Consider the following 16,713-nt stretch of genomic DNA (forward strand, 5'->3'; position numbering starts at 1 on the left):
CTCCCTCCCTCCCTCCCTCCCTCCCTCCGTCTCTCCTTCCCTCTTATACAGGAGTAATGATTGTACCTGTGTCTTAAGATCAAAGGAAAGAAACTTCAGTTGACTTTATCAGCTATACGTACAACCCCAGAGTTAGAGACACCTGAGGATGTCTGTCTCCTGTCCCTTTTACTTATCCTGACTCCCCTGAGTGTTCCTTAGTAAGCAACAACAAGAGCTGGACCTCTTGAACGCTGAACCACTTTAGTGCCTTGAAGAACTTCAGGCCAAGGAGCATAACAGAGGAAGTGCCTTAATGAGAGTCCCTTAAATGAGGGACCTGGCCCATTCTAGCCCTGACCTGTTTTATGCCACAAACTGTCAACTGTCCCTCCTCCACCCTCTCTGGATGTTTTGGGTGGCGCCTCTGACAGCAGCTCCAGACAGATGAGTTATGGCCACTCTGAAAAAGCAGTCACATCTCTCGTCTCTCTTCCCCTTGGGAGCTAGGATGAGGACAAAGTCAGCAGACAACATTTTTAAACACTGGGCCAAAGGGCATTCTGCAGAGCTGTGTCTCCAAGATGAAAAGGATACAGAGCCTGTGTCACAAGACACTGAAGATTTCCCAATGCAAATGCACCTGGCCCATTGCAAACAGAAATGCAAACTCCTCCTATGTGTGTGTGTGTGCTGGGGGGGGGGGCGCCGAGGGGGGAGTGCCAGTAGAAATTCTGGTGCCTTAGATTTGGTGTTTGAATCCTGGAGCTCCATATTCAACATCTTAAAGAGTTAATCAAGTCATTCTGATGTGAGATACATTTGACCCAACCCCATGTCCTGCTATTGTGAGTGGCCCAGTCCATCCCTCACAATTAACTTACATTTTTACACAGGACCTTCTAAGAAAATTACAGTGGGCTTGCGTACCATCTCCTCACTGTTGACGTTCTGCCTCACCTGTTTTGTCTTCTGGCTTACTGGCATTATCCTAGTTCGTAATATCGTTAAGTTGTCTTCGTGGCACCATTTAACAGCGCGTTGTAGATGCCATCCTCTGAGACTTTCATTTGTCTCCCAAGAACAACAGTTTCTCTTATATAGCCATAAGACATTTATTCCTTCACCCAGGAAATTAACATTGGTACAACACTGTAATGTAATATACGGGCAATATTTAAGCTTTGCCAGGTGTCCCCAGTAATGTTTCTGTGGCAGGTCTTCCAGAGTTCAGTCCAGGATCAGACACTGTGTTTAGCTGAAGTGTCATTGTGTATTAAGATCTTTTGGTCACTGGTTTCACAGAAATATTTTTCTTCGAGAACATACTTCCTGATAAATCACATTTCTTTTTTTTTTTTTTTTTTTTTTTTTTTTTGCCTTCTGACCTTGCTGCTTGCAGAGCGAGTGAGCTGATGCAGACATGAAGTAGGAACTGCTCACGAAGGTCTGTGTCCACATCAACAGAATGGGAAGGGACTGGCTCCCAGACCTGGGATTTCCATTTCTTTGTGAGCTGAGTTCCTCCCAAAGTCAAAGCATAGCTTTCAGAAAGTCGCCTTGCTTTTTGGTTGAGTGAGTTATCACATGGCACTCTCACTATCCAAACTAAGGCCTGCAGTGTGTACAGCTTTTATATATTTCCTGTGGCTTAAGTCTTCCTAGGAAGAGTAACTGATAAAGGATATGCCGGGGTGTTTGTTTGTTTGTTTGTTTGTTGTTTGTTTATTTTTTAACCTTTTCCAGCTCTCTTCAAAGGCAGTTGTCTGGATGTCCATGTCTGAGGAATTTCTCTCACCCCAGCAGTCAGGGTTCCAACGAACCTGTTGTCAGACTAAACAGCTGTGTTCCTTCTACGTTAGCCAGTGTTTCCCGAAACAAACATCAGATGGCCAAAACTAAGATGATGACCATGCATAATACAGATTTACTGAAACTGCAACTCTGGCATCCGCCAGCCGCCTCAGATACGGTGATGGGAGCAGGAAAACAGAGCTCAGACCAAGGCAGCTGTTAAGTGCAATGTGAAAAATCCACAGTAAGAGGATAGAAATACATCTGGGGACAAGGGACATTTCATGTAAACATCCTGGCTTATTTTAAATGAGCATGAATTTTTTTTTTTTAAAGTGTGCTTCAGGTTTCTTTAAATAGTTCAGCTTTTGCTTTTTTTTTTTGCTTTTGTGTGTGTGTGTGTGTGTGTGTGTGTGTGTGTGTGTTCCTGTGCCCATGCATGTGCACAAATTCACTCTAATAAGGAATTCATTATTAATTAGAGGTTCTCCTCAGGGCTGGAAAGATGGTTCAGCAGATAAGAACACTTGCTGTGCAGGCAGGAGGGCCTGAATTCAGATCTCCAACATCCACATAAAAACCTAGGCATGGCCACACCTGTCTGTAACACAGCACTGCAGTGGGTCCCTAGGGCTCACAGCTTAACTCCAGATTCAGTGTAAAAATCCAGTCTGTATGGAAAAGCAGGATACCTGATGTCACCCTCTGGCTTCTATGCACTGCATGGATATGCACACCTGCACACACAACTTCTTTTTACAGATTGAGAGACTTAGTTTCAGGTCATCCTTCAGGACTGTCTCCTCCAATAGAGAGTACCAGGGAGAAAGCTCCTGGCTCAGGGGCTCCAGTGATCTCCTGGGCAGTGTTGCCAGCTGAACTTTCTACTCAGACACTGGGACTATTCCTGCTATTTTTTTTTCCTTAGCTTTATTTAAAGATATTGATGTCTGTCACTGCCAGCCCTACATAGTTGGGATAGTTTGGTTGCCAAATGGGATAGTCTTCAGATCGACCTTTCCTAAGAGCCAGCCTCCTCACCCTGATTCCAGACAGTTTCTACATGGTGACCCTATTAGATGACACCTGTATTCACCCAGAGCAGTCCCAAGTCATCGCTGCTGTCCCGTTAGGACTCAAATGAGCCCATCTCTATTTCACAAGTACCCCGACTGGATAATAACTTACACGACCATTCCAAGACTCTGGGGAAGTCTAAGTGTTCTCTCCCCATACAGAAATCCGCGGGGCTGTTTGAATGATTTGTGCTGGTGCATACCGGGCTTTATCCTAGTGATTAGCTCGCCCCCGTCTCTGCTCCACCTGCTGCTAGGGGAGATTAATCCACCTCTAAATCTTGCATTCCAAAGGTGCTGATGGCTTCTGCTTCCCTTTGCTTAGTCTCCCCAGTAATGAGTGTTACTGAGGCTTGAGTCAGGCTGAGCTTGTGATGCGAGCAAACACTGGACAGGAATCCATCCATCTCTCCTCTAGCTGAGAGATCCCAGAGTCGACAGTTTCCCCATGACCTAAGCAAAGTGGCCTGGTCCTCTACTCTAGCAGGTCACTGGGTTGTGAGCAGATGGTATCGAGTGAGACAGTTGTTACATGGCTTTATGCCTTAGATCCTTTCCTTGTAAATCTGAAAGACTAACAGTTTCCAAGTATTTTGAGAATCTCAAAACTCAGAAGATTATAAATAGCACAAGCTATTTCTTTCTCATCTAAAATGGTAGCCCAGATCATATGGTTGCTTAATAGATAGCGTGTGGTTCCTGGGCCCGTCTGTGCAGCTGATGGTGTTTTTCCAGCACTCTATTTATAGAGCTAGGTCAGAAATGTCACTTCCGTTGGAACTTGACCTACAGATGATTGTCAGTTTTAGAGACCCAAGGAAGCAAAGATTACACTAAGTCCAGCTGGGTCACAGGTTCAGTTAGTGAACTGCAAGCTCTCAAGGAAACTGTGTTGGAGAATAGATGTTTGAGTCTTTCCAATCTCTCTGTTTGATATGTTGGCCCTGTGGCTCCATGGAACTCGAAGGTCACCTCGAATCTTCCTTTTTTAAAACTCCTGTCCCAGCCAGTGTCCTGTTCATCTTCAACTGCGGCTGTTGAAATTGCCTTTCTGCATCAGACATAGTGAAAACTGTTGAGCCCCTAACTAGGCAGCGTTGACTACATGGAAAGCCAGGGGGAAAGAATCTGAATGTTTCCCCTACTTTATCTTCCTCCTGGGGTTAGCCTAGATTCTCCAGTTGCTTCCCTGGATCAAAGAACCCATGGAAAGACGTCTGCCACAGCTCAGTGGCTTCCTGGCCTTGTCTGGCACAGGAGAAGTGGAATCAAATGTATGGTGATGCCCATCTGGTCCCCAGTCAACCACACAGACTCTGGAGTCTAAACTTTGTTGATTGGAAATTGTGTTTGCTAGAAGTTGGTCCTCGTGGGTTATAGTAGGTAGAACAGACAAAGAAAAAATCCCTGGTCTGGGGGAGAAACTTGTTGTCAGAAAAGGGACCACACACTTGCACTGTCTTTTGGTGTCAATGGTTGCTGAGCAGGGCCTGGCAGTTAAAGACAGTATGGAGGCACTGTGTACCCAGGCTTCCTAGATAAGACAAGTCCCCGAATAAGAAGCCATTTTTTTGCTGTCAAAATATCGTAGGCTCCAGGTTTGTTTGTTTGTTTGTTTGTTGTTTATTTTGGAGTTTTTTTGTTTTGTTTTGTTTTTGTTTGTAAGTAAACCCAAGGACATTTGAAGTCACTTTGAACAACCCCTTCTGACCATGGGTGAAGGTACTGAGGATTGGGAAAAGTCAGCCCTGAGACTCACTCCTAGGTGCTTTGTTATGTCTGCTCCTTCTCCCAAGTGTTCCTGTTGAAAACCTGCAGTAGAACCACAGGGCCAGACCCATCAAGCTTGCCATAGAAGGTTCCCATGGTAACCCACCATCCTTTCCCTACGCTCACTTCAATCCTGAAAACCCTGAGCATTGTTGTTTGTAACTTCCTACTTCTTATCTCAGGGACTTACTTTTTACCCAACAGGACAAGAAGAACCAAGTATTCCAAATATTCACTCCTTTAAACCCTTTCCCTTCCCTTCTGTTCCTATTCTAGAAGTCACCACTTTGTTAGTTTGGTTTTAGGGGGGTTGTTTTTTGTTTGTATGTTTTGGGGGTGGGTTTTTTCACTTATTTTTAAGCATGCATAAGTCTGTTCACTTAAAATTGAGTCCTCTGCCACAGGGCAAACATGCTTCTGCTATTCACTAGCAACAGTCTGACCTCTCAGAAATGTTTAGCAGAGAAGTCATAAATTTAAATGTTTTCAGAAAAGAAACTTTTTCATTGCAGCCCCCCCGACACACACACACACACACACACACACACACACACGCCCTTCCTAAACACTGCCGGACACAGAGTGGTACCAGCTGCCCACCACCTTCTAGGAACCAGGCTCCCTAGCAACCTGGCTATCCTCCTCCAGCCTTGAAGTCATGAGAGCTACACCCTGTGTGTACAGAGCAGAGAGACCATGGGAGAAGTGTGTCTTCCTATCCAGCTCCCACCAGAGGCTGGGAACTGGCTCCAAAAGATAGCAGTTCTGGGAGAAGCTTTAGAATCTCCCTCCAGATCCTCACCGAGTCATTCCTAAGCTTTGCTAACTCCAATAACGATTAGAATGAAAAAGAAAGAAAGGAAGGAAGGAAGGAAGGAAGGAAGGAAGGAAGGAAGGAAGGAAGGAAGGAAGGAAGGGAGAGAGCTGCGATTAAACGTCTTCCCCCCCCCCCCTTTCATCTTCTGTGTTTGTATCTTTGTTCTTGCTATTTATCCTTATCTGTATCAAGTATCTCCATCTAGGGTCACCAAGAACCTTTGGTTGCCTGGAGGCAAGAATTATTATTCGAATTTTACAGATGGGTAAGCAATCACAGAAGGAGACTAGCAAGCTTTGACTCACCTAACCAAGTGTCTGAGAGAGTGGGTCATAAGGATTCCCACAGTCTTTTGAAAGAGCCTTGCTTCAGTGTGAATGAACGAGGCTGTTCTGGGGACCTTACTCAAACACGTCTGCAGACTCAAGCCTGTGAGGACAGGAAAAAAGAAAAAGGAAAAAGAAAACCAACCCAATCATGAAAAATATTTTCAAGTCCGAGTTTACTTCTTTGACTTATTTTTATTTGTATCGGAATCCACCAAATGCCAGACAATGAAGTCATACAGCCTTGGCAGGTCTAAATATCACAGTTGTTCAAAATGGGAGGAAGGGAGAGCGCCCCAGTTTTCAGGACTTCCGCTGCAAATGAACACAGAGAAGACCTACTTATCAGTTTCCTAACCAATGAGGTCACTGGGCAGGAAATCACCTTTTACAAAGAGTCAGTAAGCAGACTCTCCCTGCTTTGAATTTTGCATAAACAGCATTAATGATCATTTATTCCAGCCCTCTCATGGGAATGCTAGAAACTCCAAAGACAGAAAAGACCACAAAGTTCTCCTATAGGAAACAAGACCATGACTGTATTGTAACTGACAGCTTCCTGGTTGACCCCTCTCAAGTGATCCCACCACCAGGGCCACCTCCAGTCCTTCTCTTGTGTTTGAAGCTGCATGAAGTGACCTATCTTTCCTCTCCTAACCCGAGTTTAAGCCTCTAGCCAGGGAAGGTCAGCTGTAGGCCACCTGACTTGTGTGAATGCAGATGCTAGGCCAGTTGAGCAAAGTTAAATAACTTGCCAAGTCAGGGCATGCATGTGCTGCCTTTGTGGAGACCTCTTGCCCTGTGTTATCACTGAACATCAGAACAAAGGAAGCTGACTGTGGAGTCTGAGTGACATGCAGTTTCATGGGAGTGATAAGATAACTTGTCAGGACCGTTCCTGCGATGGGCCTTTGGGCCATCCAGGACTCTTCTCGGGCCCCTGTGCACAGAACAATAACAAGATATTTGATCTTCAAGACATGATGAGCCCAGAGAAGGCTAATCGAAGAAGGGGTTAGCAGCCTAGTTTTGAAACCTAGCTCTGCCGTCAATCAATCTACGTGACTTGAACTGACTTCACCTCTCATAGCTTAAGTCTGTCAATAGAATTGATAGCGTTGCTATTGCATAGGCTCAAAAAAAAAAAAAAAGTGTACTGAGATATGAAATTCAAACACTATAAGGTGTCTCTATTTGAGGGGTTTACATAGTGCCTAGCATATAGTGAAATTGAAAGCATTGTCTTCATCTTTAGTAACTTTAAAGGCCTTGCTGGGGTTGTTCTTACACTGCCCTGATGCTTGTAAGTGTGTCTGGAACATGTCTCCTCAAGGTCACTCACTCAGAGTTTTCCCTGGAAGCTTTTCTCTGTCATTTGCCCTTGCAGCCCTTGATTAGGTCCCAAATATATCTGACCAGAGAACAGCCAGGTATCCGCTGCCGATCCATTCCTACCGATCCATCCCGTTCCCGTTGGCTTCGTGGTATAGAGTGTTTCATTCTGCTTTATTTTTGTTTGTTTTATAACCATTTGCTTATTTATTTACTTTTACGAAATGTTTAAAACAGTCATCCATGCCCTGAATGTCCCTCTGATCTCTAGAACCCTCCTTTGCCTTCCTTCAGAACTAGGACGCTCCTCCAGTTTATCACCACCAAAAAAAAAAAAAAAAAAGTTGTTACGTTCTTAACCAATTAGTAACTCCTAATTGTTCACATGTAGCCTTTTCTTGGCAAACTGTGAAGCACAGCTTCACTTAATCCTCTCACTTAGGAGATGTATAAACAGCTAGTTTCTACAGTTAGCTTGAAAAAATGCAAACCTATTAATTTTAGCTTAAGGTAGAATTAAGAATGTAAATATGCTGTTAAAACAAGTCTATAACATGGTTCAGCATGGGAATAACTTATTAGTCATTTAGTCAGTGTAAGCACCCTTGTGTTAAGTGATACAGGGCCTGCTGGCACAAACCAGGCATGCCTCTGGCTCATTTATAATGTATATTATACAAAAATCACACAAATAATATGCCACAATAGAAAATGGAGGTAAATGAGAGGATTTTTAAAAGTATTTTGTAACTTTAGAGGAGGAAGGCAATAATTATGTATGTGATGATAAGAGAAGTTGGCATTTGAGAGGCAGCTCTGGACACAGGGTAGATTGGAGACATGAGGTCATACCATACATTTTCTATGGGCACATAGAAAATCTTGATGGGCATGAAGCCCATCTGTTTAGCTGCGAGGGGTTGGGAGGTGCATGCCTTCAATCCCAGCACTTGGAGGCAGAGGCAGGCAAGTCACTGTGAGTTCAAGGCCAGCCTGGTGTACAGAACTGGTTCCTAGACAGTGAGGTCTATACAAAGAGACCCTGTCTTAAAAAACAAATACAAACAAAACAAAACAGAACAACAACCCTTTAAAATGTAAATATCGAGAGAAATTTTATATGTAATGCTATGGAATTGAACCCAGGGCCTTGTATGTGGTAAGCAATTACTCTACCACTGAACAATAGCCTCAGACCAAGTCCACACTTTTAAATCAGGAAAATTGACTCAAAACATTTATTTTTGGCTTTTCTTTTTAAAAATCAAAAGAGGGACTGAAGAGATGGTGGCTCTGCAGTTAAGAATATTCACTGTTCCTACAAAGGACCTAGGTTCCACACTCAGCACCCACGTAGTGACTCACAACATCCATAACTCCAGTTACAGGGGACCTAACACCCTCTTCTGGCCCCAGTGGACACCAAGTACATACATGGTGCACATACATACATAAAAGTAGTAGCTAAATTATGGAATCAACCTATGTCTATAGCAGAGGAGTGGTTAAAGAAAACACGGTATATAGAGACACGTGGACTTTTTTCAGACATAAAGAAAAATAAAATTATGTCATTTGCAGTACAATGGATGCAATTGAAGATATTTGTATTAGTAAATTGAGTCCCCAAAAGGCAAATATTATGTATTTTCTCTTACTTATACTTCCTAGATTTTATATGGATCCATAAAATCGTATATGTACATATGGTATGAATACGAAAAGGAAACAATAAAACAAAGGTGTCTAATAAGGAGGGAGAAGAAAGAAAGGAAAAAGCAGATAGATATGGGGGAATGTGTTCAAAATGCGCTATCTACTTGTAGGAGAATGTCCTTCTGTAACCCAGTACCATGAACAAAGCCACTGGGCGGGGAGGGGACAGTGGAAGGGAGCTGGAAAGGTTGTGTATCTCCAGGAGATTGGAAGTGAGTTCATCTCTGAGGTGAGAAAGACCTGGCCTCTTACTAATAATGAACATGCATTTCATAACCACTCAATGGCTCTTTAGCAGTTGGTATTAGATAGGAAAACAAAAAACAAAAAAAAAAAAAACCCGCTGGCTGTGCCCAGTTCCCTGGGGTCCACCCAGATGAAGAAGAGAGAGATGAAAGACAGAAAGGATAAAGAAGTGCTCTCTGAGGTAAAAGTCAACAGAGAAGGCCAGAAGAGTCTGTAGGAGTGGGGAGCTTTAATGCCTGCTGATTCGAGGTCAAGGCTGGTGAGAACTGAGAAGTGGAAAGGACACAGGAAGCTCAGAGAGGTAAAGTCAGAGGGAGGGGCAGAGGCAGAACACCAAGACCGCAGAATATACTGTTCAGGCATTGGCATCTTATCCTCCGGCATGGAGGACCAAAAGGATTGGATCAGGGGGTGAGGTAATCAGATTCACACAGCCAGATTATTTATTTTCACCTTCCTCTGTTCATGTTCTGGGTTGTGTACACATGAGCCAGAGATACTTTAAATTTTACTCTTTTCTATTTGATGATAAATTCTTTAAATCTCCTCATTGAAGTCCATGTTATTGATTTTCACCCAGTGGATTACCTAACTTTGGGGTTCCAGAGCTGTGATATTATCCAGGGGTGCGTAGACCTTTGTCGGAGCCCTGTCCTGTGCATTACAGGATGTTCAGCAACAACACTGGCCTCTACTTTCTAGATGCCTGTAGCCCTCCCACTTAGGCATTGGCCAACAAAATCACCTCTGGCTAAGACCCACTGAACATCATTTCTCTGCTGTGGTTTTTAGACTCAAGAACTTGTGGCTGGGGGGGGGGGAGGGGCTGGTACTACCTTAGACTTTGTCTGTCCTGGGAAAGAGGACTACTTACTGCTTGACCATGGTGAGGTGCAGATGAGATGATGCCGTGAGGAGGCTACAAACGATGCTTCAGTTAATTCAGTGAACATCTGTGTTCTCAGTCTCTTCATGGATAGGAGATGGCGTCTCAATAGGCGGCAAAGTGTTCAGTGGCCCGAAGTCAAAAAGGGCACAAGATTGAGGAGGAAACCTCAAGGATGTCTCAGACTTGAATTAGAGGGAGCTGAATTCCCTGAAGCAGGGCTTGGCATCTTGTCTTAAAGAGAAAAGGGACTGGAAGTAGGGATGCTTTCGTCTGGCCGTGTCAGAAGAGATCAGTGGAGCTTTGCAGAGATGAGATAGCGGTCCACGTGCAACTTGAAGTAAGCTAGGAATTCACTTGAAGTCCAGTTCAGATCCTCCTTACAGGAAAGTCTTAGAGGGTAAAGGAATGTTTCTCTTGAAATAGAGCAAGCTAAAGTGGACTGGATAGGAAAGGCTGAGCTTACCCAGGGTCCCTTTTGGCTGTGGATGTTCTCAGGGAGAGGGGGCAAAGGAATGTCATATATGCCATGAAATTAATAAGGAAAACTGAGTTAAGATAGCTTAACAATCTAAACGAAGATCTACTAGTTCAACTAAACAAAGACTTGTCATAAACAATAGAGTAGTGCTGTGCCCTTCTGCCATGGATGGGAGAGGTGTGGTGCATCTTCTTGTCAATGTGTAACTGCCTTTGTTTGCCCATTGGGGGTCACTTTCTGCTAAGGCTGAAGGACTCCATGCTGGCTCTTAGTTAGTCCCCAGTTCCTTAGTGCCAGCCTTCTCTAACTCATCTACTTTTGTTGTGACAGAGCCTTGAGTACCCTTCTGAGTCAGAATAATGACTGAGCTTAAGTCAAATGCCATGGAAGGCAAGGCCTCTCTGCAAACTGGTTTTCGCTCTGTCTCCCTTCAGGCACTTCTGGATCCAGCTGTTTGGTAGCTGCACTAGGAAACATATGGGGTCATTGTGTGAACACCCGGCTGATTCTCCAGTACCTTGATTCAGAGAGAAGGCAGGTGAGTGAGTCCTCTCACAGAGTTCTTCAAGCGTGAAGGTCAGAGAAAAAGATGAACTGGAAATCAGAGTGTCTGAAGGTGGTCGCCACCATATCTGTCCTGGGCAAGAACTGACTGACTGTAAGGAAAATTCTCTTGTCCTAAGAGCAACTACAATAAAACAGGCGGGGGGGGGGGGGAGGGTGTGGGATGCGGGGGGGGGTAGTGGGTGGGGGAGGGGGGAGTGGGAGGTGGGGGTGGGGATGGAGGTGGGGGTAGGGGTGGAGAGGTTGGCTGGAGGGGAGGGGAGTTAGCCATATCACAGGAAAACAGTTTGAGAGTGGGTCCTATGGTTAGCATTTCCTCAGTATCTGTGAATGACTGGGGACCACTCTTAGAGAGATTTAAATTCCTCATCTCCAAGTGATTATTCTGTTAGGCATGTGTTGAGGACTAGCTAATTTGTGAGCAAATTAAATAGTTGCCATGCTTTTCCTTGGCATGTGTGTGTTTTAAGACCTTCAGGTGGACACCTTCTACTTAGTGCTAAGCCCAGTGTGTAGCTTTCACATTGCCACATATGCTAGGGGTTTAAAGAACCAAGTAACATCAGAGGATGCTCTGAAAGCATGATGACTTTCTCAGGTCCCCCTGTTTAGGTTTCTGGCCTCAAGAGAGATTCCCTCTATTCAGAAAGTAATACTGTCCACCCCCTATTTAATCTTCTCTCCCAACTCCAGAGAAAGGAACCCTAGAGCCTGATCTGTTTAAAACTCACAAAGTTTGTATCTCCTGATGCCCTGCCTCAACTTTATGCCACTTTTTGACCAGACTGAGTTAGCATCTCTCAGGAAATCGGGCAAAGGGAAAAGATTGGGTGGATACCCTGATGTTTTGAATAGAGCAGAATTCACACGCCAGATTTGCCAGCTAAATACATAGCAAATCCAGGTTAATAAAGAAGGGAGGGGGTAGCACTGGTGGGCCTTTCCAGGGGAGATGGGGCAGGATGGTATTGCTTTTACAGCAGGAGATAAATTGACTCTTCTAGCAAGGAGTCAGGGATCATCAAATACAGACATGGGCATTTATTTGCCTTTTCCAGACAACTTTATGGATGTCCTTGGTTACAGACCAGAGGATTCTTCTTGATTTTCTTGGGCTTGTGTAAACAACATTTCAGCCTGGACATTAGGTCGGCCCTGTTCCGAGAAGATAAAGCTGGTGATTCCATCCAAGGAAGCATTCTTGTGTTTTGAGGCCCTAACGTGCCTGTTACTCAGAGACACCTTCCCACTGTGGTTCCAGTATCCTGGTTCTGAGACCAGCGCTTTTCTTGATGGAATACATCCAGAGATTTCTGGAGAACCTAATAACCATTGGTGTGTCCCCGAGGTGGGTGAATGTCGGTGAAAAGGCAGTGTGTAGCTATCAGAAAAGCACTGAAAATAGCAACATTCTTTGTGAATTAGTGTGGGCAGAGGTCTCTGTGACCACCAGGGCTGTCAGAGTAACAGTCCTTGTGAGGCCAGAAGGAAATCCAGTTGACATGACTTAGCTGGTGTTGGTTCAAACTACAAAAGTCTGACACCAAGCAGTTTATTTTAGACATATTTAAGTACAATGCAACTTTGGAAATAAGTTTTCCTGGTAAAGATTATCTCAGTCCTGTGTGCACAGTGAAGCTTAAGGCATGACTACATCAAAACTCTTTGGCAAAGCACATGTGACCTCTTCTATTGATTAAGAGCCTAGGATCTGGTGTGGTCTTGGTCATATAGATAAGGTAGAGGTCATCAGGCTATAGAGTACTTTGTGACATCCGTAAGGATGGATTCTATTGACTGAGAGACAAAGTTAAAGATAAAGGTCTAAGGAGGAAGAGTCTGGAATAAACAATCTAGAGGGTTCAGGCGAGGCCTGGCCCTACAGATAGTAAAGGTCACCGGGTTATTAACTGTATGTCCCCTCCTGGCCCTCTGGTATACAGATCAGGTATATATCCCTGCCGTTGAAGAGACAAGCCTGTGTGTTTAACATTGCTCGTTTCCTTAGTGCTTATCTATGAGTACAGGGACTTTTGTGTTCTCAATGTCAGTATTGGTTCTTTCGCTTCATGGACCCTACTTCTTGAAAACCCATAGTATATCTGCCTCCGATTTGAGATGGCTTTCTTCCTGAAACATACTGATTCTGTGATCTTTCACATACAGCACCATGGAATCCAGGCTTCCAGATTCTAGTTTTTCTAATTCTAGATAAAATTTATAAATAAATAAAGTTAAAACCACATTTTTGGGTCCCCTTATAACATGTTCACCCATTTCTACTTTGTCAGAACCAACAGAAAGTACTTGACAGAACCAATGATTTTTTTTTTGTATCTTTGGTGACTTGAGGATTTGGGTGGCTCTTGACTGTTAGGGTCAAACACAGGCCCTTGATCATAAGAAGAGCACAGGAAGAAAGTGTGGATGGATCAGTGACCATCTATGAACTCATATCGCATTAGATGGGTCATTGGTATAAACTACAAAGGAAAACATGTTGCCCTGGTTGCTGATCAGTCAGCAGCAGACTTGAGTGCCTTCGAGCCTTCTTTTCAAACAATAACGAACAATTAATAAAAATATGACTGGACTACCAATCCAGACAAGATGACATACATTTAATTTCTCAGAAGAAATATACTGTTAAATGTTTGACCTAATACCTAGGATTATAATACCTAGGAAACACGTCTCGGTCTGATGACCTTATCTTGCCCGAGTAGATAGTGCGCCTAGTGATTCACTTGCTCTTTCCTGTGGTCTTAGTTCATGACAACACAGTGAAGCCATATGAAGATAAGACTTTTTGGTGACATGGGTAACAAGACGATCCTTTCAAGTTAGTCTAGAAATACCTTCTTATGGTGCTTCTCAGCAGGAGAGCCCATAGGGCCATTTCAGGATAGTCAGTACTTCTGAGACACCAACTCGAAGGTGGCAGGCATCGTTTGTGTGCCTTGGTTTGTGTCTTGCTTTCAGTCTGCAAACAGAGACCGCTCTACCAAGGAAGGGATCAAACTTATGGAATGAGGATTATGGTTTTATCCTGCACCAGGGCTCCTGAATCTAAGGCCTAGTTTGGGATCATGGGGCCAGCAGGGGTCAGGTCAAGCTGAGCAGCCTAGGAGTTTAAGTGTATTGTCCAGAGGAAGGACCCCCCCCCCTTGGCTGACTATTTTCTTTACACCCTGGAAACTTTGTAAAGTTATATAACTAAGAAAGAAATCTCCTTATCAGGGCAAAGCCAAGTTCAGCCTCTTGTTTATTCCACTTCCGTGTTTGCAAAAACCTTCTTAAGAAGTTGTGATATGCTTTCTTTTGAGTTAATTCAGGCCTCTTTTCCACTCCGCTTTTATTTGCACCTTCCCTGTACTGCTTCAACCCTGCTCTAGTCATTTTGCAATATTTTTCTTCTAACTGAAGGTATGACTTTTGAGCGGAATGAAGGTGGCCTCTACTAGGTTTTATGCTTAATTTTAAAGGTCAAGGAACCTTTAAAAATCATCCAAAAATATGTCTGAGCTCACCAAGTGTATGGCTTAGAAGTGCCAGGAGGAAGAAGGCACAGTTCTGAACCTGAGCACCTTCCAGTCAAGGAGGGGAGATTTCGTGCATGCGCATGCATGCACTCATGGATATTCACAACAGGGAGGACAGAGTAAGGGATACTGAAGTGCCACCACAGGATGGTGTCTTGGTTAACTCCTGCATGGATGGCTAAAACACTATGAATCTAAAGAAAGGTGAAATCACCGGGGGCATCCTAGGAGACACTAGGAAAGGCTGGGGGGACCCGAGTAGTTCCAGCCAGTAGTTCTCAAGCCTGGCAGCACTGCAGCTTCAGTGTGGGCTCCTTTATGAAGTACCCAAGGCCAGAGCGCCATGCTGACTATTGACTAGCTAAAGCAAAGCCTCTTCCTGGGGAAGGGGGAACGAGAGAGTGCACATAAGCATCAGCGTCTGTTTCATGTGTAAAGCTCACCCAGGTGATTCTAATGAACCAGCCAGGTTGAGAGCCTGTGCTTTAAATAAGGATAGGCAGAAAAGGAAGATGTCAGGATGGTGCCCAGCCCAGAAAAACAGCTGGAAGGTGGTCACGTGATGGTACAGGGTGGATTCCGCCTTGTCACCGAGCAGAGCGTTCCTCCCAGCATTTGTTTGACTTTTTTTTTTACTGAATCACCCCCTGTCTACTCATTATGGCGGAAGATATTAGAATCAAAGAATGAAGAAATGTAGTTGATCCCCTCTGATTGCTCAGTTTGCTTGGAAAGAGAACCATGAAAATGGTATGTTCTATAAGAGCATCAGTAGTTAGTAACTGCAGAGTCGATAGAAGGCTCTGCCACTGGTGAAGGTTCTGGGAGGATTAAAGAGGCATCAATATGGGCTGAAGAGATGGCTCAACAGTTAAGAGCATTGACTACTACTCTTCAAGAGGTCTTGAGTTCAATTCCCAGCAACCACATGGTAGTTCACAACCATCTGTAATGGGGTCTGATGCCCTTTTCTGGTGTGTCTAAAGACAGCTACAGTGTACTTATATACATAAAATAAATAAACAAATCTTTAAAATTAAAATAAAAAGGAGGCAGCAACATACACAGTGACTTGGCCAAGACTAACATTTGGGAAGTTTTTAAAGCATCGGGTTCCCTGTGATGATTCAGAAAGTTGGAGCGTAGGTGGCTTGCTTGAAAATGATGCAAAACCTGATGGAACCTTCAGAGTATTTTCCATCAAATCCTCGCGAAGCCTGTTCCTACAAACCACATATGGCATTATATAAATTTTGAAGTGCCCAAGAAGGAGTAATGAAACAAATTAATCCTGGCTAAGCCTCGCACCCTCTTGATGAAATAAATATTATGACTCTCTTATTTCAACAGATTGGAAGGAAGCAGCCATTTCATATAGGCAGCTTATTTGAACAGACTTTGTAACGGTATTTTCCTCTTCTGCTCGGGAGGCACCCTAAAGTTATTGAATACTTGAGGGATGAGCCCATAGGTTGATAAGACCAATACTATAGACTCAAGTCCCAATCCTGATTTGGATCTGTGGCTTTCCTCGGTGCCATAGGTTGTTGGCAGTCCTGGACTTGAGTAGCCAGTGTTTCCTTTCTGATGATGGAGTTTTCTCAGAATCTATTTTGTACTTGTCAAAGGCCTAGTCTTTGTCACTGCGAAGACATAAGCCTTGATTGACACCCCTACTTCCCTCTGGATTACAGTTGTACAGGACACTTATGTCTCTTCCTGTACTCACAAGCCCCAAATTAGGAGCTCACTGAAGATGTCGCTTCAGAGCTGAGGACGTTGTGTGACACACATATAAGGCCTTGGTTCTGAAGGAAGGTGAGAATGAAAGAGGTGGACAAATCCTTCTTAGTGTGCTAAGGTGACAGGAGGCAAGTTCCAGGCACTTGTCATAAAACAAATGATGAGAAAGAAACATTTTTTTATTAAGATATGAGCCCAGCCTTGAGTTACCCTTCCTCATACTGAATGTTGCAGCTTAGTAGTTCCTTAAAGCATTAGTAGTCAGCTAAACAGTTCCACTTCAGATTACAACTGCAAGCAGACATCTGCATAGCAGTGTAATAGGAATATTGACCCCGGAGCTGGTGAAATGGCTCAGCGGGTAAGAGCACCCGACTGCTCTTCCAAAGGTCCAGAGTTCAAATCCCAGCAACCACATGGTGGCTCACAACCATCCTTAAC

The 16,713-nt window shown here is 44.0% G+C and overlaps 1 protein-coding gene across 1 annotated transcript in view; it reads left to right on the plus strand.

Annotated features, from left to right (window-relative positions):
• The window catches only part of Rad51b (RAD51 paralog B), a 528,672-nt gene that overhangs the window by 466,794 nt on the left and 45,165 nt on the right, over window positions 1–16,713 (plus strand). The window contains exon 9 of the mRNA XM_021202264.1: window positions 10,858–10,961. Coding sequence (XP_021057923.1) covers window positions 10,858–10,961 — 104 coding nt within the window. The remainder of the gene's footprint in view (window positions 1–10,857; window positions 10,962–16,713) is intronic.

Source organism: Mus pahari, chromosome 7 (genome assembly GCF_900095145.1).
Source record: "Mus pahari chromosome 7, PAHARI_EIJ_v1.1, whole genome shotgun sequence".
In the NCBI taxonomy this organism is placed as follows: Eukaryota; Metazoa; Chordata; class Mammalia; order Rodentia; family Muridae; genus Mus; species Mus pahari.